Here is a 26,375-nt window from a genome sequence, read left to right as displayed (position 1 = left end):
TGATTTTAAGCTTTTTGAGCTGTTTCCACTGCTATTTCCACCACATTGCCATATACCCAGGTTTTCCCTGACATTTTGCCGATTCGGCATAATTCCCCCCCCCCCCCAGCCATTTTGACACCCAAAAACCAGGACGTGCCAGGAATTTCCCTGTATAAATGCAAAGATCCTCCTATGTTGCCTTTCTGGTCCATGAATACGTTGTTAAAGGTTTATGTATCATGCAATATGAAGCCTCAGCTGGCCAGCAAAATGGATACACATGCCATCCCATTCATCAGATGTGATGGTATCCAGGCAATATACATGCTTTTCTCCCATGTGGAAGCAATGTATGTACAAAGTAAATAATGTGGCATATGTGATGCAGCTGTGTCTCCCAGATCCCTGGCTCACAGTGAGCAACGAATACAGTTCAATATGGCATAAATGAGTGCACACTGTTCTGCGTTTCCCCATTTTTGAGCTCTGAATTTGGCCTGAGGCAAATAAATTGGCAAGAGAAGACTCTAGCTCTTACATTAGAGGAGCATGATCAAAAAGAAACTAGAGGTACAGTACTCTGCTGGAGGCCATATTGAATGTTGATGACCTTGCTAAAGAGTGTCAGTAGATAAGGAAAATTGACCTAGCAAACAAAGGTGCAAAATACTTGGCAGATCAGCTTCATGCTGATACTTGGGGGTGGGAGGACAAGAAGACTGAATATCTCTGCCACTGACAAAAAAAAGCATGTTATAACAATTACAAATTAGCCTACTTCCTCCACAGCCTGCTTCCAACTCTGCAAAAGGCAGAAGAGGGCTTGATAACAACCCTGCACTGAAAGCTGCATGTAATTAAGTTCTCAGGCTGATTTTTAGAGGTGGTAATCTTGCAAACAGTAGTCACGGGAACTGGCCAATAGTTCACAAAGTGTTCAGTAGTGCATCCTGTTTATCAGCTGTGTATGGTAAAAGTGACAGTGGCAACTATCAGATCACTTCTTAAACTGATGGGGAATGAAGAATGGCACCACAACATGAGCACATCAGACCCAGCCCAGCAAACGGGATGAAATGTTAATTCCCCAGCCCAATTCAAACATTTGAGCAAATGCAAGCTGTGCCCCAATACCCTAGCACATGCTGGTTTTGCTTCAGATCTTTGTCCCAGCCACCAAAAGCACTTAGAATCCTCCTTCAGAACTTCCCACTGAACACACAAGTGTCTGAAATGGATTCAGCACACATGGGGACCTCCCCTCTCCCCTCAACTGTTTAAGCCCACATGTGTCCACTCGGATGCCTGAACAGGACTTAAATCTCCATATAGAACACACATGCTACCCTCTATTGTATGTATGTAAAATGTAATCTCTCCCCCAACGAGATTTCTAAAGCCTTGGGATGACCACAGCTATTAACCATGGAGGTCAGGGTAACCACACACATATAAATTTTTGTCTCACTTTCTTCATGCTAAAAAGACTTGTGCGCAAAATCACACACCTAATGAAGGTATGCCAGCATTACATCACTCACAAAAGCAGAAAGCAAACGGCAAGTCGGAAATCAAACAGAGAAGTTTGAATTCAAATCTTCAGGCTGTGCAGTGCTGCATGCTGATGCTCCTATCTAGTCTCTCTCCCACAGACAATCATGGGAACGAGCACACACATTTAAAGGAGATAATGTAATGAACCTTTCGGGAGCTAGTGACTGCTGAACTGAGATGCGCCCCCCCCCCTTTCCCCAGCGAGGGCTTTCCCCTCCCCCATTCCCACCTCCACTCTCTCCGTCATTGCTAAATAGTGCCGGCTCAAACTGGCTCGCTCCAGCCTCAGCAGCATCTTCCTTTCTCTCCCTCCCCGCTTTTGTTCCCCCTTTCAGAATACGGCACTCTCTTCTCCGTTCTAAGCGTGAGGAATCTGCTAACGATCAGTGCCGGCAAACTGTCATTTAGCAGCAGCCGGTCGTTTTTCGGAAGAGAAAAAATGTAACACTTTTAGGACAAAACACATTGTTAACAAGGTATGATTTCAACTGCAGCCTTAGTTGCTGTGTAAATCCAGGCGAGCATTGTCAGATGTGATTGAACCCCACAGCTATGCTCTCAATTCATGTTTACTGTTCTTATTACCGTGTGATCCACTGAGTCTGATTTGAATGAAATAAAAGCTTATTTCCAGGAGAGTTAAAGCTGCCTGAGAGTTATTTTTATAGTTCACTGTACCAGCCAGCTTAGCGAAGAACAATTTAAAATGCATTTCAGAACGCGTCTGAAGTTCAAGCACCATGCTTATATGAGAGAGTAATTTCCAAACCGATGAGGAATTATTCTTCCTTGAATGATATGAAACAGCTAGAATCTTAAGAACGTCTCTTATAATGTTTTCTAGAAAAAAAACTGTCAGGTGCAGTATCCCTCGACACAGAACAAGCAATGAAATGCAGCTATTTAATCTCTCCAACTATCACCGTCACATTTTGGACTATAATCTAGGTCAGGGAAAAATATGTTATCATGGCTAACCAAAGCAACTGCACCATGTGACCTGAAAAGGGGTGGGGGTCTCAACATGCCTTGGATTTCTGAGATGATGCTGAGACTCAACTTTTGGACTGAGCACAGAAGCCACACACATACCAAACATTAAATCCTGCCATCCTTCGAATTGAGACACTGCAAGGTATATTGGGGCCAACCTCTTGGGTTACAGACTGATTCCAAAAAGGCTGCCACCCCAAGCGACTACCTGGTAGACTACTGATGTTTCTCATATGGTGTTCTAATGGAAAGCTGTGACCAAATGAGAACTTTAGGCTTGGTGAGATGTTCAGAGAGTGATAGCAAATAGCTACACAATAATCCCCTCTCTGCCCCCAAATGCTTTCAGTTCTAACATGTCTGTCACTTCCAGACAGAGGTTCTGTTATAAAAAGTAACCAATGCCTCACCTACTTTTGCATTTGCTGTTGAAACAAACACACCACTTGTAGCACAGTTGCACAAACCGTTTTGCTTTCGATAGGGATGAGGTGGGCAAAACCACAGTCAGAGCTTGTTCAAAACAGCTCCTTGTGCAGTGATAGATCCTGAGTTTTATTTACATTCTTTCCCTGAGGTACTTGCAGTTCCTCTGCAGTTCTGTACTATGAAAACCTCTGGAAGCTGTCTACATATAACAGGTCCTCAGAGGTAAAGGTTTTTTTGTTGGATTTGGAGTAAGCCTGTAAGGGTGGTGATCAGGGAAGCACAAGACCTTGAGGTACATATGAAAAGCAATTTTAGTAATGAGCAACAGCAGCACACCACAGACCCAAAACCTGATATGGTGCTCTTGTGTGCTTATAATAGGATAAAGGAAACTGCACCAAATGCTAATATTCTTGTGGCAGTAGAAAAAGAAAAGAAAAAAGCACACTATCAACTTATAGAAAGCAGATTAGAATGTCTGAGCTGTTCGGCTGTTACCATTGACAGGGGAAGTGTTTCTTCCAGTTTTTTTGGTATGTGGCCATATGTTGGCATCCTTCAGCTAGTATTTCATAATTATGTGGATTTCACTCTAATAATCAGCTACAAATTCTTAAAAACATCTTAAATTCTCCAATCTCTGGTTTGGAGAAGCACATGCAACAGTGGGTCACTATGTGGCTTCAGGAATCTGAACACATCCCAGCTCCAACAAAATCCCCACCACACCAACACACCAAGATGTATGAAAAGTTACACTTGCTAGCTGCTTTTTTAATTTTTATTACAAGCAGGTACTTAATGCCTTTAATGCAATTTACGTAGGGCAAGGACAGCCTCAGATCTAAGATTGTGTTTCTGCTGTATGTGACATTAGGTGGCAACTGTTCAGAGACATACTCTCCTGATCAAACTGGGGCACAGCGCTCAAGAGAAAGTTCCCCAGGAGTTTCCTATAACAGGGCCAGGTAGCCAAATCTAAAATCTTATTGTGCCTGCTTGCAGAGGCACAGAAAATGGTGTAATGTTAGCTTTGCAAAGACGATATTGTAAAGCTTGGCATACCATCAGTCTTATCTACCATATTGCTGGGAACAACCCTTACGGAACCTGATGCCAAGCTAACACCCACAAGTTCTCATGGTAACATAGCTCAGATACATCAGAGGTATTATACTGTAACACCAATCTGGACTATTTCAACTCCTACAATTGCTCATGCAACCACAATGAGACGTATCAAGTAACTCTGAAGAAATACTCAGATTTAAAATATTTCAGACTATATTTTCATTGTACATACATTTGCTTTTTCCTTTAATTTGCGCTTCCTATAGTACAGAAGAAGCCAATATATATGTAATTGTGATATTAAATAGCCATGGGAATGATCCTGCCAAAGTTAAACACTAAAAAACAACAACATTGATTTCAGTGTGAAAGATTTAAGCACGTGCTTAACTGGCATTGAAAACAGAACTTTACTTGGCCATTTCTGATTAAGTTTATAGATTTTCAAGTGGGAATAGATTAATTTAAAGTATTGATGTGCCACAATACACAGGCTACAACATCCTTAACAAAACACTGCAATTTTTATTAGATAAGCTATTACCGCTTTCTGATTTTTTACCCTCTTTTAACAAGCTTACATATTTTACATTCTGTAAATTTTTATTTGTTGTCAGTGGTTAATATCCTCAGTTATAGTATTTACAGCAGGGATAGGAAATCAGTAGCCTATAGAAGCTATTGGACTATAACACCATCATCCATGTCCACAGAATTTCTCCCCTAGTCCTATTCAAGATGGGAGTCCAACAAGGCCCATCCCTGCTTCACCATATAATTCAACACTGTTCTTTACATTTTAAGCCATGACTTGTCTTATACTTGTTTGCAGACCTCATTGCACTTGTTTTGAAATGTTAATATGGAGGCCCAGTAGTGGAATTTTGAAATCCGTAAGTTCAGGCCCCAGTTGTCCATTGTTTTGGTGTTCCCCCAACCTTGTTCACTATTTTCATGTTCTACTGGTGAACTCCATCTCAACCTGACATTTGGGAAACGCTGGCTCACATAGTAACAGACATACATTTTTTTCTCACACTTATGCCAAATTCTTCATCTTACAAGTGCAGATTCATAGCTCTAAGGTTCTAAAAGAGTGATTTCTCAACACTACCACAATGATTTATTATTTTAAAAATAATGGGACAGCTTCAACCATAGTTATTCTTTGTTTAGTCAAAAGTAGCATGTTTCAGTGCATTTCTTATGACGTCAAGAATAGAATGGCCCATTCAGGAGTTCTGAAAACACTGTTTCACATCATTCTGTTCCTTACATGCATTCATTGTAAAGAATAACCTTTGCAGAGCTACTGAGAGGGGGCGGAAACATGAATGAAGGAGCAGAATGTTTCAGAGCTGCCTTAGCATACCTTTACGGAAAGTGGATAAAGAGTGCCTCATAGTGGGCTGTTATACTCAGTGTCAATATGAAAGTGATAGCTACCGGTAATTCAGCTGTCAAGAAAGGAAACTGGACTGGACAGTGAATACATTAAAACAATGGCCATGATTATTGCCTTCTAAATTTTCCCAAAAAGTATCAGAAGCTATCAGAAAAAGTATCACAAAAACTGGTGGCACACAAATGACCAACAGATTTATTGTGATTGGGGATGGGCAAACCTTTCAAGTTCAGTTTCTCTTGGTTTCTCACTTTCTAAACTCCACAATTCCATATCTGTTTGTGATTATTATTGCTTTTTAAAGCCCTCATGAAAATTCAACAACATTTTCATGCAGTATTCCCCTAATATGCACATCCCTGTATGCAATTTCTCTGATATTCACATTTTTGCAATTTTCCATAACTTAATGCATTTCTGCATGCCACTAATATATACATTTATAAGAACAGCTTTACCCTAGTATATGAAACTTTCTACTGATTGCTTGGCTAGAGAAGTGCATTGCAAAGTCCAGAGAAGTGTGATTCATGGAGAGTGGCTGTGTTTTGGGTAGTGTACAGTTTTGGGAAATGCAAATTAGGTAGCTTTCCCTTTAAATGCCAACCGAACTGAATTTCTCCTCTGTCCTTAATAGTGACACATTTTTTGTGCACTAGGTCTCACTTCATAGGATGCATGAAGTGTCAGCCTCGATTGGCTGCTTCTGTCCCCTACATCCCCACACAAAAAATCCTTCTCATATAGTCTGGGAGGCCCTCTTGGACAAACTGGGATGAAGCAATGAGAGTTGTGGGGGGTAGTGGGAAATTGTTCAAAATCTGTTTATTTTTACCTAAAAACAGGGGGGTGTAACTTGTGGCCCTCTAGTTGTTATCTGACTCCAATTCCCATCAACCCCAGCCAGCATGAACAATATTCAGGGATGTTGATGGTATACTCCAACACTCGCTCACTTGCTGGATCATCACCTTGTCATGGTGAGTGGGCTTGCACGTTCCTATGACTCTTGTAAGCGAAGCCGTTGGGAGTCTCATACTCCCAGCAGGGTCACCCAAGGCGGTAAGGTTAAAGGGGAGGAGCTGGACAAAGAATGATCCAATAAGTCCTCAGTGGCAGAACAGGCAGAAAATAACAAGTGGGTATGTTACAATGGCTGTGAAGGTGGATGAAGACTGCAGCAGATAGGAATCTACCGGTTGTCATGATACTCATGCCACTGGAATAGAGCCTTACTGTGAAGACTGCGTGTTGGTCAGCATGCACCGATCTACACACATAAAACAAATTCACACACAGGCCTCTTCCAAAAGCCCATCCCAAACCCAAACTCAAAAAAGTCCCACTCTGGAAGCCCCTAGCCATTAACCGGCACATGGGCAGTGGATACAGATCCAGTTGTTCTAACTCAAGGAATGAGGTAGTTGAGTAGCTTGGCAGTTGTATCCATGACTGAGCAATCCTATTTAGGATCCACTCTGCTCACCCTGAATAGGGGGAGGGGCTAGAAAAGGTGCCCTAAACATAGTCTGCCTCCCTTTCCCCCTGACTGGATTACAGCACCCGGTGGAGTCATGATGCAGCGGTTGTAAAAGTCAATTGAACTTAGCAACATGAAATATATGGACTTTGTTTGTATATGGACTATCAGAGATAATGAGCGTCCCGAATGCAGGACTGCCATCATTGCAAGAGACTTGTGATGTTTTAACATTGATATTGCAGTGCTTCAACAAATTCGAAGAGCAAGCGAGTATAACTTATATACCAATAACTGAAGGAAGAAAAAGGAGGCTACACATTCTTCTGGAAAAGTCTACCTAAACAAGAACATTGCATACATGGAGTAGGCTTTGCTATCAAAAACAATCTTGTGAAGTTCTTGTCAGAAGTCCCAACTGGCATTAATGAGTGACATTCAACCCTTCAAATAAAACTCATCAAAAACCAACAGGCTACTATTTTAAGCAATAATGCAACAACACTGGATGCTGGTGAAGACATTAAAGAATTTTTTTTTATCCTCAGCTGGATGCCATCCTATCAGAGATGTCTAAGGAGGATAAAAATATCCTCCTGGCTTCTTTTAATGCAAGAGTTGGGTGAGATTTTGATCTGTGGATTAGGACTATTGGGAAAGAAGGAATTGGCAACAGCAACCAGAACAAAATCTTATTTTTTACTATATGTGAAGCGCACAACCTTGTTATTACCAACAGATTCTTTTGACAATAAAAAAATTAGAACATCATGGAGGCACCCTCAGTCAAACCACCAGCACCTCTTAGACTATGCAACTGTCCAAGCTGAAGATCACCATGATGTGCTCCTTACTAAAGCTATGACAAGTGCCAACAACTGCTGATTAATATGTTCCACAATGGCTATCAAGATTATACCTCAACACAGGCTTCAAGGAAGGAAACCAAGGAACAAAATGAACACTCAAGCCCTTCAAGATCCTATTAAGTGGGATTGCTTCCAAACGACTCTTAAGTACCATCTGGTTTCAGAGTTCCCTGATAACACTGAAGAACACTGGACCAAGCTAAAAACATCCATTACTGTAGCCTGTGAATAAACTATTGGATACCAAACCAAGAAACACCAGGACGGGTTTAATGAGAATGACAGTGAGATCGAACACATTATTGACAAGAAAAGGAAGGCCTTTCAGATCCAGCAAAGAGATAGAAACTGCGTCACTAAAAGGGGAAAAAACCCCTATGCCAACACTAAGTCTGAGGTTCAAAGAAGAACCAGAGAACTAAATAACACCTGGTGGGTTAAAAAAAAGCTTAAGAGATCCAGCACTTAGCCAACACTCATGATGCACAGAGTTTCTTTAAAGCCACAAAGACCATCTATGAGCCAATAAATCATGGCCTATGCCCCATTCACTCAACAGATGGTACCAAACTTCTAAAAGATAAAGAAGCGATTGCGCTGCGCTGGAAAGAACGTTACCAGCATCTCTTTAACTGCAACTCCCCCGTAGCTGCTGAGTCCTCTCACAAACTCCGCAGAAACAAGAGATGAGCTTCCAGTATCTCTGGGAGAGTTGTGTATAGCTATTAACCAAATGGAAAAAAACAAACAAAGCCAGTGGACCGAAGTCTTCAAAGTGGGCAGAACTGAACTTATACAACAATTTCACAAGTTTATAAAAAAAATATGGGAGAGAGAGGAGATCCCAATAGACTTTAGGGATGCCAAAATTATCAATTTCTTTTAAAAAGGTGGTGCAATGGGTTGTGGAAACTATTGAGGCATCTCTTTATTAGCTTACCCATGGAGGATCTTTTTAATATGTTGAATAATACATTATGAACATAAGTAGACTAGCAGAGCATTTTTTACACGAGTTAAGTATCCCTTTAGCCTAATGGTTTGCCTCAGAATAACAGAATTGTAGAGTTGGAAGGTACCTTGAGGGTCATCTAGTCCAACCCCTTGCAATGCAGAAATCTCAAAAGATTATGTTCCCCAAAGGAGGAGACCAGACACCAAACAACATTCCAGCTGATACCGTCTTTGTTTGAAAGGACAAGTCATACAACATCAAAGGCTGTGGGTAACACATGGAAATTTCCAAGCAGATTTCCTAAAAGCTTCTAAGGAATCTGAAAGATTATAATGGGAAGAAGCAGTCTTGATGGTACATTGGGTTTTATAGGATACATCCAGCACCTTTAACCATGTTCAAAAGAGAACAGGGACTCTGAAGATGTCAGAGCAGCCTGACAGTTATTTTTATTTGAATTTAAAACAGTCACTCTCCACTCTGGATAGCCATATGCAGAACTTCCAGTACATTCCTAAATTTGGAGCGAGGAAGTAAAGTTAAGAACACAAATGTCTCCTGAACTTATTTTGTCATTTGTGAAAGTAAACTCATGGTATTCAGGAAGACTCTGCTAATACCAATACACCAGTGTTCACTTATATGGTGTCTGCTGAACATTAGACGACTGATTGAGGTGGCGATAACATATTGGGTTTATTACAAGGTTATAAACAGCTCCTTGGTAGACATTGAAACTCAGACCTGAAGCAAGTTTCTACCAGCCTATGGGAAGGGAAGGGACAGCCAAGGCTAGCTTGCACATAAGATGGGAACAGCATTCTGCAGGGGGGGAAATGTTTTCTTCTATTTCCCAAGATATCACAAGCCCACAGCACAGTATCTTGGAGCAGGACTTTCAGTGTGACCATTACCCCGTTCTGCTGAACAGCATTCCTGTTGATATATGACAGATGCCCATGTTTTTTATTCAACAAGCTTTTCTAGCTGGATAAAAAGGTCTCTGCCTTAGATGTCAATTCTGTATTGTTTTTAAATATAGCCAGTTATTTCTGTTACTTAAAAAAAAGACAATTGTAGCTGATTTTATGATAATATTTGTAATTGCCTTGATGCTTCTATAATGAATAAACAGCAACAATAGTGCACGGTTCACTGAGGTGCCAAAATCCAAGATAAGTTACATAGTGACATTTACTGTATTTATTTTCCCCAATTTGAACTATAAAATGGTGATTTTCTTGAGTCAAAATGAGAGTACACCTAAACATGTTTTTAGAAAAAAAGCACTGAATAATACTAATCATAGCAGAGAAAGAAGATCCAGTGAGGACATTAAAAGAAAAGCTTGGATGTGGCTTTCGGGGCTAAAGATAAATGCTGTAGAGTTTCGGCAAAAGCCATGTGGCTTTTTCTCAGAGATCTCCTGATCAAAGGTCATACAAGATTAATAAATAATACCATTTATAGGGAAGGTTAAACAACAATCCAGATTCCACAGCCAAAATATACAATACTTTTCCTAGTACCCAGACATACTCCAGATTAAATGTAACTGGCTTCAAAGGTCCACAGAATTAGAACTGACCCCCTAGTCACCTTGAAGATCACATTATTTGAAAATTGCCCTTGATGTGTTAACATCACACTGGACTACATCCAATCTGTTTATCACTGAGCATTTCACCTCATTCAAAGCCTGGAAAAATATTATTTCGCCTCACTGAAAGCCTGGAGAAAACAGTATAATTTGCCTCGAATTCAGAGCAAGACAGTTAGCTCCTACTTTTTTGTAAGTGCTTCAAACCCCAGCCTATAACCAGGCAGATGGTATTTCCTAATGTTTTGGTTAAATCCATGTTTTTGTTTTGGTTGCTGCTACAGAAAACTTTTCACATTATCTGCAGTTAGCTAGATATTCTCTTTCAGCAGAGTTTGCTACAGATTATTTTCTGAGCTCATCAGACTCACACAGCCAAACCTGCTATTTTTGGTAAGACATATTTGAACATTCTTTCCACAGGTAACTTTGAACTTCCTGACTGAGTTTTGTCTTCCAGGATCCATGAAAGGGCAAATGATTTGCAGACCTACAAAACACTGCAAAACAAACAGGGCAAAGAATGCAAGTCTAAAAATGGGCAAACTGAAACTGTCCTCCTTGCGTGTTTATTACAAGAACCAAACGGCCTTTTAATAGTCAACATTTCCAAGGCTGGAAAATTTGATAAGATCATTTGGCATTGTGAAAAACACGAGGCACGTTTTGTGTCTATGTGCAGTAGTGCCATTAGGGCAGGACTTCAGAGAAGAAATCCAGGGCCCCATGAAGCACAGTGAGCAGCAGACCCCCTAAACACAGCAGTCTTACCACATCCTGCAAGTGAAGTAACACACAGTACTTACCTTTAATCAGCAACTACATTCCTATCTAAACAAGGGAATTTAAGAGCATAAGAAGAGCCTCCTGGCCCATCTAGTTCAGCATCATGTTCTCAGAGTGGCCAAACATGGCTTGTAGGACCTGAGCACAGGAGCACTCTCTCCTCCTGTGGTTTCCAGCAACTGGTACGTGAACAATGCTCCTGTTTCCTGAAAGCAGCTGTTCCAAAGTCAGATTGCCATGGGGGGGGGAAATAAACTGATTGAAAATCTTACCAAAAACAAAACAAATCCGGGTGACCTCTGCTACTTTAATATTCCTAGCTGCCAAGTAATTCACTATTTTAGCATAGTTGAAAACAGAACAGGAATGAATACAAACTAGATCTCAGTGCGGACATTTTTTTTTTAAAGGTACATGCACTCAGCGGATGGGGGAATGTCAATATTTAGGTCTACCAATTTTGGCACCTCCCTGTATTTACAACCTGTAAAGCTGCTTCTAATGGTTATGCAATGCAAGCTAAGCATGTTTGCTCAGAAGTAAGTTCCACTGGAAACAATGGGACTTACTCCCTAGTAATTGTGTTTATGACTCCAGCCTTAAAAAAAAATAATGCAATTTACCGTTAATATTAAAAAGGTTAGACAATGGTTAGCTTTTGGTGACAAGTTAAAACAAGGCCTTTTGACTCTTGACTTGTATTAAGCAGAAGAAATGTATAATTGTTAGACGTCTGAAATATCTGCAAGGCTGTATTCATATAATTTTAGAGTTGGAAGGGATCACGGGGGTCATCTAGTCCAACCCCTGCAATGCAGAAATCTTTTGCCCAATGTGGGGCTCAAACCCACAACCCTGAGGGTTAGAGTCTCATGCTCTACTAACTGAGGTATTCCAGAGATATCCCCATAGTTATGTATGCTGTGACTTACCCTGTGATTGTTTTATAATGAAGGACAGGATATAAAATTTAACAAGAAATAAATAGCACACCTCCCCGGTCTCCAGCGTCATCGTAGCAAAGCTACTCCGTATCAGACTAAATAAAGCTTTTTATGGATTTGAAGCTGGCAAGGTTGGCTTGCACTCTGAACCTGGACAAGACTGCTTGTGAGAAAGGTTACAGCTTTAACATGCAGGGAGCTGAGAGCATACATAGAGAGGCAGGCCTATCTGCTAGGGTTGCTGCTTATCATAACAATCGAAGATGTCCTCGAGAACGCATTGCATAACTCAGGATCACATTAACTGACAATATGAGCAGCATAAAGTTAAGAAGAGTGTGATACACAGAAGTATTTTGGCTTGCCTCAGCACATTCTTTCAACCAGGTTTTATAATCTCTGGCAGACTAAGTTCTACAAACATAAGTTCAACGTAAGGTTACATTGTTTTAAAAGGTTTTAGTTCAAATACATAACGAAGCTAGAAAAAAGGTGCCTTTTGTTTCATAACAACAGAGAGACTGAAGACAAATATTGACTTTGCCATCAGTGGCGAAGCTGCATGCTCCGCTACTGGGGGTGGAGGGCAGACGGGGGTGTGGCTGGCGCCCCCAGGGGCGTGATGCACATCCTGGGGGCGTGGCTGGTGCCACGTGGGCATTGTATGCCACCCGCGAGGGTGTGTCGTGTAGCACACAGGGGCATGGCATGTGTTCTGGGGTGTGACGCGCCGCCTGTGGGGGTGTGGCACCCAGTGAGTGGGGGGGGCACCGCGATGGCACCCTATCGGAATAGTGGTGCCAGGGGTGGTCCGCTCCCTCCGCACTCCTGTTCCTCCGCCAGTGTCTGCCATACATAGTTGCAAGCAAGTTCCACTAGCTTAATGGGAGAGGTGGGCAACCTCCAGTCCTTAGGGCAGCATCACTTACCAATCTCACCAAACCCACTTATTGCTCTGGTCACACCTGCCATTGCCTTTCTGCCTACCCAAACAGTCCCAAACAGATTGTGCCAAATAAATGTGACTCTTGATGGGGGGGGGGTTATTCACACCCATTTTAAATGCAATTTGCTGCCAGGTAAGTGTGCTCACCCCTTCATGGATCACTGCCTTGTTGGGGCAAAGGGCCTTGAATAACTCCAAGAAGCTATGAGCCATGCCGTGCAGGGCCATCCAAGATGGACAGGTCATAGCTGAGAGTTTAGACTAAATGTGATCCACCTGGAGAAGGAACCACTCCAGTATTTTGCCAAGAAAACTCCATGGACATAAAAAAGGAGAAACTTTGAGAAGAAAGTGAGAGTTTCCAAGGCATGCTCTGGTTCATGGGGTCATAGAGAGTCAAACACAACTAAGACGACCAAACAACAACGAAAATGTGCCCACATGCCCCCAACATCTTTTGCTAACTGTGTAAAGTGGACTACAGAAGACTGGAGAGCATTCTTGTCATTCAAACCACAGTTCCTCAAACATGCTACATGAGTTTTAAACAGGAATTGGCCAGTTTCAGAACAAAAAGAGAGAGCCAATGACATAGGATTCTAGTTGGATGAATTTTCCTGCATCTGAGATTGCGAGTGGAAGATTAACAAAAAGTAAACAAAACACCCCAAGCTCCTGTCTAAATAAAAAAATCTACGATAGAGAATTCAAGGAAATTGGTATCCTTTTCCTGACAAACAGCAGCACTGCGCAGAATGCTGGGGGCAATCACATTTACAAAGCTACGGTTGCCACCAGTGGCAAGAGCCTCAAGCCTAGGGGGAAATAGTACGGGACAACAAATCTCCACAAACTCCTCCACCAACCTAACTCCATATCAGAAGTAGTAGTATTTATTACCCAGTAATACTATTGTTGATTTATTAACTGCATTAACAGACCGGCAGTCAGGTCATGCATCCATAACAGCGACCAGAGGAAGAATGAGCCCTGGGAGGAGTGCAGAGAGAAGAAATGTTATGGTGCATCAGCAGCAGCACAACCAGCCATCTTCATCTGCTCCAGCTGCAACAAAATATGTCCCATATCAATCTCTACAGCCATAGCAGGTTTTGTAACTTTCCAGGAGTTAGATGTCCCTCAGGGTCCCACCCAATTCAACAACTCTATGATTCTATCATAAAACAGTCTTAAGAGTTTACATACTCTTACACCAACAAATAACACTTCAATAAAAACCACCACCTTATTTTAATTTCTTTATCTAACAAGGAAGCCAAGTTTGAGTGCAGGATTTAATTGTGTTATTCACTGCAATATAAAATAAAACCAAGGTTGTTAAAAATTAACAGAGAAGAAAATTCACCTTGGATCTTGAACATGAATTCTTACAAACCTGATAAAGATAACATAAATCACTCAAAGGTTACAGTGGAATCTGGCAACTTCTTAAATACGCACCAAAAGTGTCCTATGTGTTATTTTTAGATTCTATGTGTTAACAAGGTTCTAGTAAATACTTTCCTACTACACAACTGCAGATGATTAAATCTGCTAATTCTTGTAAATTCTTCAAACCAAACATCTGCTGCTGAAATGATTTACAAGCTTTACTACATGTATACATACAAAATAAAGAACATGTTAAGTTCAGTTAAGGACACTTGAACTAAAGACATACGCCCAAACGCCTTTCAGATGGAGCCTTCAACATTTCTATTGCAATGAAGCTTCCCACTTGATCTAGTTAGTTACAGAAATCACAAGAAACTAAGTTGTCATGTACTGAGTTATTCATTGGAATTCACCTTGTGAGCCTAGAGATGGCTCCAGATTAACATCACTATTTATAATGAAAAATGAAACTAAAGAAGCAGGTGAATCTGCCACAGAATTATAAGCATTTAAGATTGCAAAAACTGCTGGGAGCCCAACATTGCAACATGCATAGCACCTGGGTCAGATGTTTCTAAATTCTTAGGATGACAGCGGCTATGACTTCAACTGAATGGAAAAATACAAGATTGCAAACCCTCCCATAGCAATCCTATAATGAAGGCTTTAAACTAACATGAACCCATTAAATAATGTCACATTTAATGAGTGCTTAAATAATATCATTAATAATGCAGTAATTGGGCCTATTTACAACAAGAAAATGTATCTAACACTGTCTTCATTTCCGGCAATAGAGGTTGCTCAATGCTGTTTCACTTGTACTTGTTATTATTTAAAAAAACAAAAAACTTAAATAAGCCAGATATAATGAGCAAATCGGACTCTTCCGGGAACTGCAGCCTAATCATTTAATTTATTCTCTCCTAAAATATTGGTGTCTACTTTTAATTACATCAGGTGGGGATGTACAATTATGGTTGTGCGTGCAGTATCTTAGAACCATCTGCAATTTCTTGGCCCAACTTCTTAGGCAGGAACCGTGCAATTTCACAGCAATTATCACCCCAAGAACACAAGCTACAACAGCCGTATGCCATGCATATATTCACTATCGTGCTTACCTCCTAAGGGTGGCGGGAGAGGGAAAGAGAGAAAAATAAAGTGGGCGGCAATGCCAGTCTATCTTGGCAAGTTAATGTCAATGAATCTGGTAAAAAGCTAAAATGGATTAATCCATTAAACTGTTTTGAATTAGGGGATATGCTTTATGATATAAAGCATGAGTCTGCTGAGTATGCAATAATGTTTTGCACTTATTTCACACAATCAGGACATTAGAAAAGCATACAGAATCCATGGGCTATTTCTCTGACCTTTTGTGACTGCAGTTAAATAAGGACAAACTGGAAAGCTACCAAATGGTGGCAGGTTCTACAGTGAACTCTCCACATTACCTGTTATTTCTGCCTCTATTACTAACAAAAGTACCTTTGATTATCTTCAACTCTTTTGCGAAACAGGCCTGCATTTTGGAACGTAGAATATTCCATGCTCCTTGGAAAAAATTCTTGAAAATGAGTTTAATATTACTACCAGGCAATAGTGTGTTTACTTTCTTCCCAAGCTCTGGTTGGGCCTAGGCTTCAAGTGAAGCTGAAAACTGGAGCAGACAGTCATTTCTCTCTCAAAGACTGAACCAGATGACCACAGTTAATTTTAAGGAAATAAAAGTCAACAAGGGGCATTTTCCTGGACTCATAGTTGGTTTGGTGTAATATGTGGATCAGGCCCTATCTTCAGAGATATTAGCCCATTTGGTATCATCAGCAAATTTGATAAGCATCTCCTCTACTCCTTCATCTAAGTTATTTATAAAAGAAATTAAATACCACTGGAATTGAAATACAGCACCTCAATCTTTAAAATAAATGACCAAACATCACATTTAATACAGTCTACCAGCCATATATTGTAGTCTTCCAGATGACCCCCACTCCTCCAAATAAGTTGTGTAGTCTCAGGTAGGCAACTTTATCAGGCTCCTAGTGGGCTTCCTTACGTGGTTGACAGGTTGCAGTAATAGCCAAAGCATGGCTATTAACACTGCCTTCATCTGGGTCAGTGTGTTTGTGATATTTTCTGAATCTGTTGCTTGGCTACATAACCCACATATGACCCAGTGGTAAAGTCACAGAATGTGTGAGAGAGACATGCATCCAGAACACAATAGTGGACACGTCAAGCTTGAAAATAATTACTATGCCCACAGAGTGAACAAGTAGCTTTGTTTATGAAATATTCCCAGCTTAGACAAAGCTAAGCAAAATTTAAATCCTGAAATAATACTGTATTACTGTTGTTAATTGCTTCTATTTTTCCATTCAGAAGTAGAAGCTACTCCAATGTAGAATGAAAATAGGTGGCAGCCTCTGCAGTGGATTGGCTGCAAGCTGGCAGTTATAAATACAGTATGAATTCACTGAAAACTTTACCACTTTGTTTTTCACAACAATAAAACAGGTGAAAGAGCTAAGAGAATTTTGGAGTATGAGAATTACCTTTACTATGGGACAAAGACAATGAAAGGGCAGCAGACCACAAACAGGCATGTTGTTTAACTGATATTAAAACACAGACAATATTCTGTTGAACAAGAACAAAGCCGACAGCCTGAAATGAACAGTCCCAAGTTTCTAATTTTATCACCGGAATTTGATTTCTTGCACTACACTGTCTGCCAGAGACCAATCCTTACAACCTAAGCTTCACAAATCTCCTAGTCTGAAAGGATTAGTTGTATTAAAAACTGTATGCTCTACACTGCGACCTATCAAATTCATTTAACTGAACCAGGGCACATATTGCTGCTAATCCATTGCCGCTTATCTGTTTGCCATGGCCTTTGTATGAAAGCAGATGACCTCTTATTACTTGGCCAGTGCTTTAAAAAGCCCAGCATGATGGCTGTAGCCATTAGTTGTCTCTAAATTCTGGTTAGATCAGTGGTCAGCATCTCCTTTGCATCCAGAAGAGCTAATGTATATTCTCCAAGTAGGCCTGGGAAATAATCCTGAGAGTTTATGTCAGTCAGTGTGGACAATGCTAAGCTAGATGGACCAATGTTCAGACTTTGTATAAGGCAGCTTCCTGGTTTATGTGAGGGGATGATTTTACTACACAACCGCAACCGCAGAGGAATAGGAACATAGGAAGCTTGCTTATTCAGAGTCACACCCTTGGTCAAGTATTATCTACATGGACTGGCAGCAGCTCTCCAGGGTTTCAGACACGGTAGGGGTATCTCAGTCCTACCTGCTGATGCCAGGGGTTGAACCTGGGACCTTCTGCATGAAAAGCAGATGCTTTGCAACTGAGCTATAGCTCTGTCCACAATGGTGTCATGGGAAGACTTGACTCATTGCATGGCTCGATTCTTCCTATGTCTGGCAGGCTGCATGCAGCCACAGCCAGTATACAGGTCATTTCTAGTCAGTAACTAATTGGTAAATAGTTTCCCCTTTATCTAAACCTTAAAGAGCAAATCAGGGGAGCAAGGAAATGCCATCTCACCATGTGCTAGAAACATAGTACCACATGTTGCAATCACCATATGAAACAACATTTCCATTAACATTACAAACGTTTTTTCTTTGCTCTGATGAAAGCTAACCTACATAATTGAATAGAGAGGTCTGTAACCCAGCAGAACCACAGGTTTGGTCACTCATTCTATAGTTTTATCCAGTTACCTCTACTCTCAACAGAACCATATCCACAGCTATAGTTCTCTCAAGCTGTTATATGTACCTTTTGTGAGTCTTGCATCAAACAAACAGACTTTTGATGTGAATATTGGTGTCTGTTATAACCCCAGGTCTTTGGTACAAAGAGGAAGTGGGAAGAATCAAGACACAGAAACAACAGCTGCTGATATAGGAAGAAACAGCCTACAGTTTTCTTTCAATCATTTCTGATTACCACATTGTAAAAAATCAGGGAAGTAAACTATGGGTAAGTACCTCTAAAGGGCAATGTTATCTCTTTGTCCTGGCTCTCTTTGTCCAGCGGGGAACTGGAAATCACAACTCTGGTTTTGCCAATGGCTTTCACTTTCAGATTAAGAGTGGGACATAAGGCAAGTCACAGGTTGCAAGGATCAGCAGTTACATGAGAGGTCAAGGTCACTGCTAGACAACAAGTGACATGTCCCCTGTCCCTTCCTTTTGAAGGAGAGGGTGAGCACAGCATTTTCCACAGCATGTGACTGGAGTCCCTACATTGGGCAGGCAAATGGGCACTCCTAGTGGGTTGGTTAGGGGAGGTTTGTATGCATCTCCATATCCTAGGCAATGGAGGCAGGGTGAATGCTGGCTTGGCATCAAGGAGAGACTCCTGGGTAATAGAAGAAGATGCCAGGGGTGACTACTTGGCTGGAGAAGCTATGGGTGGGGCATGTCTGGAAGAGAGGTAATGGGAGGCACTTACGAGTTTGCCTGAGCCTCTTTTGGAGAGCAAATCTTTGCCCCCTTACCCATTCTGACCCTCCTCAGAATCAGACATCCCTTGGGCTTTGGAATCCACTATTCCCACTCTGCTGGGACCCCCTCCAGAGTCCTCCAGATCTAGCTCCCCAACCACTTCCTACTCACAGCTTTTGACTGCCTCTCCATGACACCTCTAAGGGATTCATGACACCCTTTCGAAACTGCTTGAAGTACAAAAGGCAGGAAATCTTCCTTCACAGAGACTGAATTCAGGATGTTTACTGTTGCATTTTCCTATCTACTTCATACCCTTGCTCAACCGGATAGTACAAGAAACTAGAAATGTTGTTTCCAAATGACTTTTGCTGTTATGAAAGAGGCCCGTACCAACTCCTGTTGTAACAAAATATTCAGCTTTTGCCATATTAAACAGGTACTTTCCCTTTGGATTCTGTGTATACTTGCACAACAGTCTTATATTCTCAGTAGTGTTGTATTACCTGGTTGTGTTACTTGCTTGAAAAGGAAATCTATTTTGAAAAGAAGGAAAATTATATAAAATGGCAGCTTTAATCAGTATCTCTTAGATGAAACAGTAGGCTAATTCAATGGAATTATACCTAGATACAGTCTTCTAGTAAAATGAAACAAAATTCATGGAACCTCAATCAGCATAGTTTTCAGTATAGTAATGAAAAGGAAAATATGAACAAGTCATTCCAGTATCTCAAACATGCTGGTTCATTTTACCCCATCAAAGGCATTCACATGGAGTTAATATGGACAGAATTTATATGTCTGAGGAAGACAGCAGAAGAAGAATATCCTAATTTCACCAGTAACTACTAGTGTTTAATGTAGTTTTGACAATTATATGAGGAAACGGTATGAAGCAGCCTTATGAGGAATGGTTGATGGAGCTGAGTATGTTTCACCTGAATAAAAGGAGACTGAGAGGAGCTATAATAGCCATCTTCAAATATCTAAAGGGATGCCACATGGAAGATGGAGCAAGCTTGTTTTCTGCTGCTTCAGGTGGTAGGACCCAAACCAATAGATTCAAATGACAAGAAATTCAGTTTCGACTAAACATTAGGAAGAACTTTCTGATAGTAAGAGCTGTTCAACAGTGGAGCATACTCTACTGGAAGGTGGTGGGCTCTCCTTCATTGCAGGTTTTAAAGCAAAGGTTGGATGGCCATCTATCGGGGTTGCTTTAGTTGAGATGCCTGCATTTCAGGCCGCTGGATTAGATGACCCTTGGGGTCCCTGCCAACTCTACAATTCTATGATTCTATCATATGCCTTAGTCTCATTGTTGTCATTGCAGAATTGAGTAGGGAGGAGGATGGAGAGCATGACTACAATTAGTTGGCTCTGCCTGCCTGTCATTGGCTTTTGTACCCTCTGCTCTTGGCCTTTCTGCCTTCCACCCTACCACTCCAATGCACATTAGCCACCATTGCATCTGGTGGTTTTAGCCAGCTCATGCAATGGTTTCCACTTGCCCAATGGGTCTTCCCCTTCTTTTCCACTCCTTTCCTCTTCTGTACCCCCAAATTTTGTGTGTGTGTGGGGAGAAGTCTTTTCACATTTACTCATGTGCCAACTGTTATTGCCTACTAATTATCATCTATAAAGGACCTGAGATATGCTGACTGATGTACAGAGATTTTTAAAAACACCCCTGCCTACAATCTTACCGTTACAAGATTGCCAACCTAGCAGTTGGAAAGCACACCAGTGCAAGTAGATAAATAGGTACAGTGGTACCTCGGGTTATATACACTTCAGGTTACATACGCTTCAAGTTACAGACTCCACTAACCCAGAAATAGTACCTTGGGTTAAGAACTTTGCTTCAGGATGAGAACAGAAATTGTGCTCCGGCAGTGCAGCAGCAGCAGGAGGCCCCATTAGCTAAAGTGGTGCTTCAGGTTAAGAACAGTTTCAGGTTAAGAACAGACCTCCGGATCGAATTAAGTACTTAACCCGAGATACCACTGTACTGCTGTGGCGGGAAGCTAAACTGTGTTTCCATGCGCTCTGTTTTCCGTCATGGTGTTCTGTTGCGCCAGAAGAGGTTTAGTCATGCTGGCCACATGACCCAGAAAGCTGTCTGTGGACATATGCCAGCTCCCTTGGCCACAACCCCATAGTCGCCTTTGACTGCACTTAACTGTCTAGGGGTCCTTTATCTTACCTTTTAACTTACCATCTAACACAAGCAGACAACACCACTTAATAATATAAATCTCAAGAATATTTTCCTCAAATGTTGATATCAGGTCTAGTACCCTTTTCAAAGGAATGGAGCATTAATGTTTATGAATAGTGCCCTAAAACCAACAGAGGTGCTTAGCTCAGAGTGCTGGTATGTCCATATTTGGTCCCTGAAGATCAGCAAGATGTGATAAGTTTTAGTGTATTGCTTTTTGGCCTCTGTGCTTTAAAGAATGCCTACTGAATAACAAGGTTGATCCTGTATTAGAGTTCACATTTCACAACAAGGGACATTTAGCAAGAGAAAAAGCAAAAAGCAGGCTTTGTTGTTGCATACGAGAATTCATTTTCATTAACAACTATCTTATCTCACATGGAAAAAGAACTTTGGGGGAGGGAAATCATGTGTGTGCCATATTATCGTGGAACGAAGCTCTTCTCCCCACCCCGCAAACTAGCATTTTATTTGTCTTCCCAAATCACTGTATCACATATTCCACTCAGAATGCAAGCTTCTTTAAGCATGAAGGGGAAAAAAGGTTTTACTGCCACCTGCAGGTTTTGGTAGTCAATATCCATCTATAATTTAAAACATGCCACAATAACCGCGTATTTCATTCCACACCTGTAAATTCAAGTATTCTCATAGAAACATAGAGCCATAGAATCTGTAATAGTTAAAAACCTGATGAAGACTGTACAACTTTCCACACTCACTAGTATGCATACAATTCAAAACAAAGCCATGCTGCATACTGTAGTACAATTCACATAATCCACATTTGTCATCCAAATTAAAATCCTCAATATTTGCAGGTGATTATGTACTTTTAAATTATATTCCTGTAACACTAGGATTAACAGAAGGACAGCAAACACAGACTCTACAAGCTCTTGTGGTTGCTAAGAGATGTATTATTTAAAGCTTGAAAGGATAAATATGCACCCTCTACTGTGCTATAGTTTGAAGACCTTAATGTCCTTGCTGCATTTGAACGTACTTTCTATACACACCAGCTTCATTCTGATATCTATTTGGATATTTGGAGGGCATATACCGTATTTTTCGCTCTATAACACGCACCAGACCATAACACGCACGTAGTTTTTAGAGGAGGAAAACAAGAAAAAAATATTCTAAACGAAATAGTGGATATATGATTTTTGTGGTTCATGCTGTGGCCACAGACATGGGATCTGACAGTGAGTTTGGAGTAGCCCAATGCAAAAATCCTGAGGATCCATGTGGCTCCATGCTTTGTAACCACGGAGGAGGGAAGGAAGGGGAACCATGGATCCTCTGCTCACAACTGCAGCAGATCCCCCCGCCACCCGCAGGCATTCGCTCCATAACACGCACAGACATTTCCCCTTACTTTCTAGGAGGAAAAAAGTGAGTGTTATGGTGCAAAAAATACGGTAATGATCTGCTTGCATTTGTATTTGATGTAGTGCGAATGCGAGCTGATATTTTTGTTTTCCCTTTTCCCCCCCTTACTTTAATACATTTGCAAAAGGAAAACAATGGCACAATCCAGATAACATTCCTTGTTCTGACTTAATTAAAAAGAACAGGAATTGCACATAAACAGATGCAAATGTGTCCTGATTAATCAAAGCAGCTGACCACAAGAAAAGCTTCTGAGAGTTGAGACTCTCTAGACTATGATCATTTTAGTTATACCAGCTCAACTGCATCTGAACCCATTAAAACTAATGTAACTGAAAGAACACCAGTTGAACACCAGTTTATGTTCAGTCCCCTTAACAAACAAGGCATTTCACTATATTTATTTTTTACTTAATTTTTGTTTTCATTTTTAAAAATGGTTTTGGTACTATGCTAACCAGCTACTATCCAATTTGGAAAGCATAAGCAGCATTCACTTTGCAGTTATGCTGAGATGTATACATTTGAGAAAGCTATTGCACATGCTCAGATGACACTTTCATGAACAGGAGTTTGGATGAGGGAAAACCCAACAGGCAACGAACATTACATCTCTCTGATAATACTAAATAATAATAATAATAATTTATTATTTATAACCAGCCCATCTGGCTGGGTTTCCCCAGCCACTCTGGGTGGTTCCCAACCGAATATTAAGAACACAATACAGCATTCAACATTAAAAACTTCCCTAAACAGGGCTGCCTTCAGATGTCTTTTAAAAGTAGGATGGTTGCTTATTTGCTTGACATCTGATGTGAGGCTGTTCCACAGGGCAGACGCCACTACCGAGAAGGCCCTCTGCCTGGTTCCCTGTAACTTCGCTTTTCGCAGTGAGGGAACCGCCAGAAGGCCCTCGGAGCTGGACCTCAGTGTTTGGGCTGAATGGTGGGGGTGGAGACACTCCTTCAGGTATACAGGACCAAGGCCATTTAGGGCTTTAGAGTCACATGCAAAGTGACTTGAAATGCAGCAGTGGAAAACAAACTTGCTGCATTGAGCTGCTAATGTGTGCACAGCCTCCTTGTTAACTCTTACCTACATATTTGCTGACATTCTTTTAAAAAAAAAGCCTGGAAGGTTTAAAGAGACAATATTCTCCTTTGCAGAAGCCATGCTAAGTCTTCCTCAGTAGGCTTGATCTTCTATGCAATAATTCTAGATTAAATGATCCTTGTCACCCACTTTGTCACCCCCACCCCAAATCCTTTTCTCTTTTTTTGCTTTTTTGGGTGGGGGGGGCAGAAGTGTTATGTTAACTACCTCATAATACTATGTTACAGAGGCAAATTTTAGGAGTAAGTTGTATATTTTTGCTGAAAGATCAGCACTTTTTCTATATATACATACATACATACATACATATATATATATATATATATAACTTTTATTTTGCTTTAAACAGGTACATATAAATATAGACAACCAAAATTACAAAGGAAAATTCCTTAATAGTAATAAAAAAACCTACAAAAAATATCGAAGTACATGACACAGAACATAAGCAACTATGGGAAAGATAAAAGAAAAGAAAAAAGAAAAATAGAAAAAAAAGAAAAAGAAAAAGAAAAAGGAAGATGAGCTAAAGCAGGAAAGCTAATCTAATGTACACTTCCGTCAAGCTCACAACAGATCATTATTCTTATCAATTATCTCTATCTGCATTCCAAAGGAATCCCTCATCTTGGTATCAGGGAACATTTCTCTATGCGGTATCATTCTAAACATAGCCAGATCTTTCTTGTTGAGCCCTTGTCCCCTAAATAATTATTCCCATTCTTCTTTCACCAATTTTTTAGGTTCATCTCTTATTGCATCTGTCAGCTTTGCGAGCTCCAAGTACTTGCACAATTTGACTACCCATTCCTTTTTAGTGGATGTATTTTTATCTTTCCAGTGTTTTGCCACTATAACCCTTGCTGCTGACGTTGCATACATAAATAGCCTAGTTTTGTTTTTGGGAATATTATCTGAAACCATTCCTAGTAAAAATTCTTCCGGTTTCTTGCTAAATGTAGTTTTTATCAATCTCTTTATCTCTTCATAAATCATGTTCCAAAATCTTTGTATCTCTAGACAGGACCACCACATATGGTAGTATGTTCCTATCTGTTCCTTACATCACCAGCACTTGTTATTGTTTGATTTATTTATTTTTGCAAGTTTTACAGGGGTCAGGTACCACCTATAGTACATTTTCATAAGATTTTCCCTTATAAGGAAACAAGCCGTGAATTTTATATTTTTAGTCCATAATTCATTCCAAATATTGGGTTTGATCGTATGTCCCAGGTCCCTCTTTCATTTTACTGTAATTTCTTTGATAGCTTCAGCACTTTTTCAAGCAGAGGGGGAGTCCTCCATTATCTACCTTTCCATTGGAGGCTGGCTTTCCCTACACATTACATTGTATTAGCATTAGAAGGGATTCTACGTATGTTCTTGTACTTAATTTCACTCTTCAAATTCAATAGCATAGCTGCTCAAATATAAGCTACAGTTTTCTTTACCAATAGCTGCTGTCAGTTAATTGGGGCTTCATATCTCTAGTGAAGTAGCCGTGGTGTGCATACATATTTTATACCATTCATCCAGAGCTAAGGATACAGACCACTTTACTTATCTGAGTTGTACATACTTAGCTTCTATGTCCATTCCAATAAGCCAACTCTCATATGCCTGCCTAGAGGAATACAACTAAGGGGGTGGGCATGAGTTTTCCAGCTGCTCAAATAACTGAGAAGCTCAGCTGGCTTCAATCCTTCATCCCTTCTGCTGTGTCCTCAGATCATTTTCCGTGATGCTCTTTGTTCTTTGCCCATATCAAAATCCCTGTGCTCAGAATGGAGTGCCATATTTAAGGCACCAGATAACCCCTTTTAGAAAGACATCCCCCATGTTTTTAGGTGTTGTAAGCTGTTCTGGGGATTGAAGAAAAGAATATAAAGCAAAAATAGCCACAACACTGTTGTGAGGGAGAATGTCCCCCCGCCTCAAAAAAAATCCCTTCAAAAGGAATCTGAATCTTAGCTATTCCCATGAATCTCACATTTTTATAGCATTCTAAAAATCAAAATAACTGTTGTGTGCAATCAAGAGATTCAAGATTCTACACAGTTGCAACAAATAAACGGTACTCTAGAATCTGCTTGCACCCTGGCAAAACCACCTAGTAGGGAATACCTTTGACCATACATAGGGTGCTTTTCCCTCACACAAGAAACAATCAGATTCAACATATGTGGGAACAGGAAGCAGGGACTCAGGATAAATGTGAGCTTTTGATAGTCTTATATTCAGCATGTTCCTACCTGAGTACCCAGGCAGGCAACCATCATATGAGTAAGGAGTTTAGCTGCAAACATTGAAGACCTGGTACAAAACAGGTGTGAACAAATAGCCAAGATCAAACCTGTTTGAACAAAACAAAAACATGGGTTATACTAAGATTGTTATTTGGCAATAGGCCAGATTATAAAGTAGCCACAGAACTATGAAATATGCAAGAAACTCAGTGTACCATATATTTAATTTAGACCATTTCATAAGACCCATTTCAAAGTTATTGCACCACTGTTTACAACTCCAGGCCAGCCTTTCATCTCTCCTGCTTCTGAGATATTTTCACAGTGTTTACCTTTTCCTGGAGAGTCACAGATACCTTATGGGAATTCTCAGTGCTAGAATGTATTCATGCACAAACAATGACTGTTTCAATAAAGAACCTTTATGCAGCACACAAATGTAATAGGATAGGGTTGTCATACATCCTCTTTTCCCCCGGACACATCCTCTTTTTCAGGGAT

The 26,375-nt window shown here is 40.6% G+C and overlaps 1 protein-coding gene across 8 annotated transcripts in view; it reads right to left on the bottom strand.

The window, feature by feature from the left end:
* ADGRV1 (adhesion G protein-coupled receptor V1) overlaps positions 1-26,375 on the bottom strand; it is a 237,345-nt gene that overhangs the window by 76,111 nt on the left and 134,859 nt on the right. For all 8 annotated transcript variants that reach the window (XM_053409101.1, XM_053409099.1, XM_053409103.1 and 5 more), the window contains one exon: positions 25,881-25,981. In XM_053409101.1, the coding sequence (XP_053265076.1) occupies positions 25,881-25,981 (101 nt within the window). The remainder of the gene's footprint in view (positions 1-25,880; positions 25,982-26,375) is intronic.

This window comes from Podarcis raffonei, chromosome 11, assembly GCF_027172205.1.
Source record: "Podarcis raffonei isolate rPodRaf1 chromosome 11, rPodRaf1.pri, whole genome shotgun sequence".
NCBI classification, from domain to species: domain Eukaryota; kingdom Metazoa; phylum Chordata; class Lepidosauria; order Squamata; family Lacertidae; genus Podarcis; species Podarcis raffonei.
The sequence above is the reverse complement of the archived record's forward strand: the minus strand, read 5'-3'. Positions and strand labels throughout refer to the sequence as shown.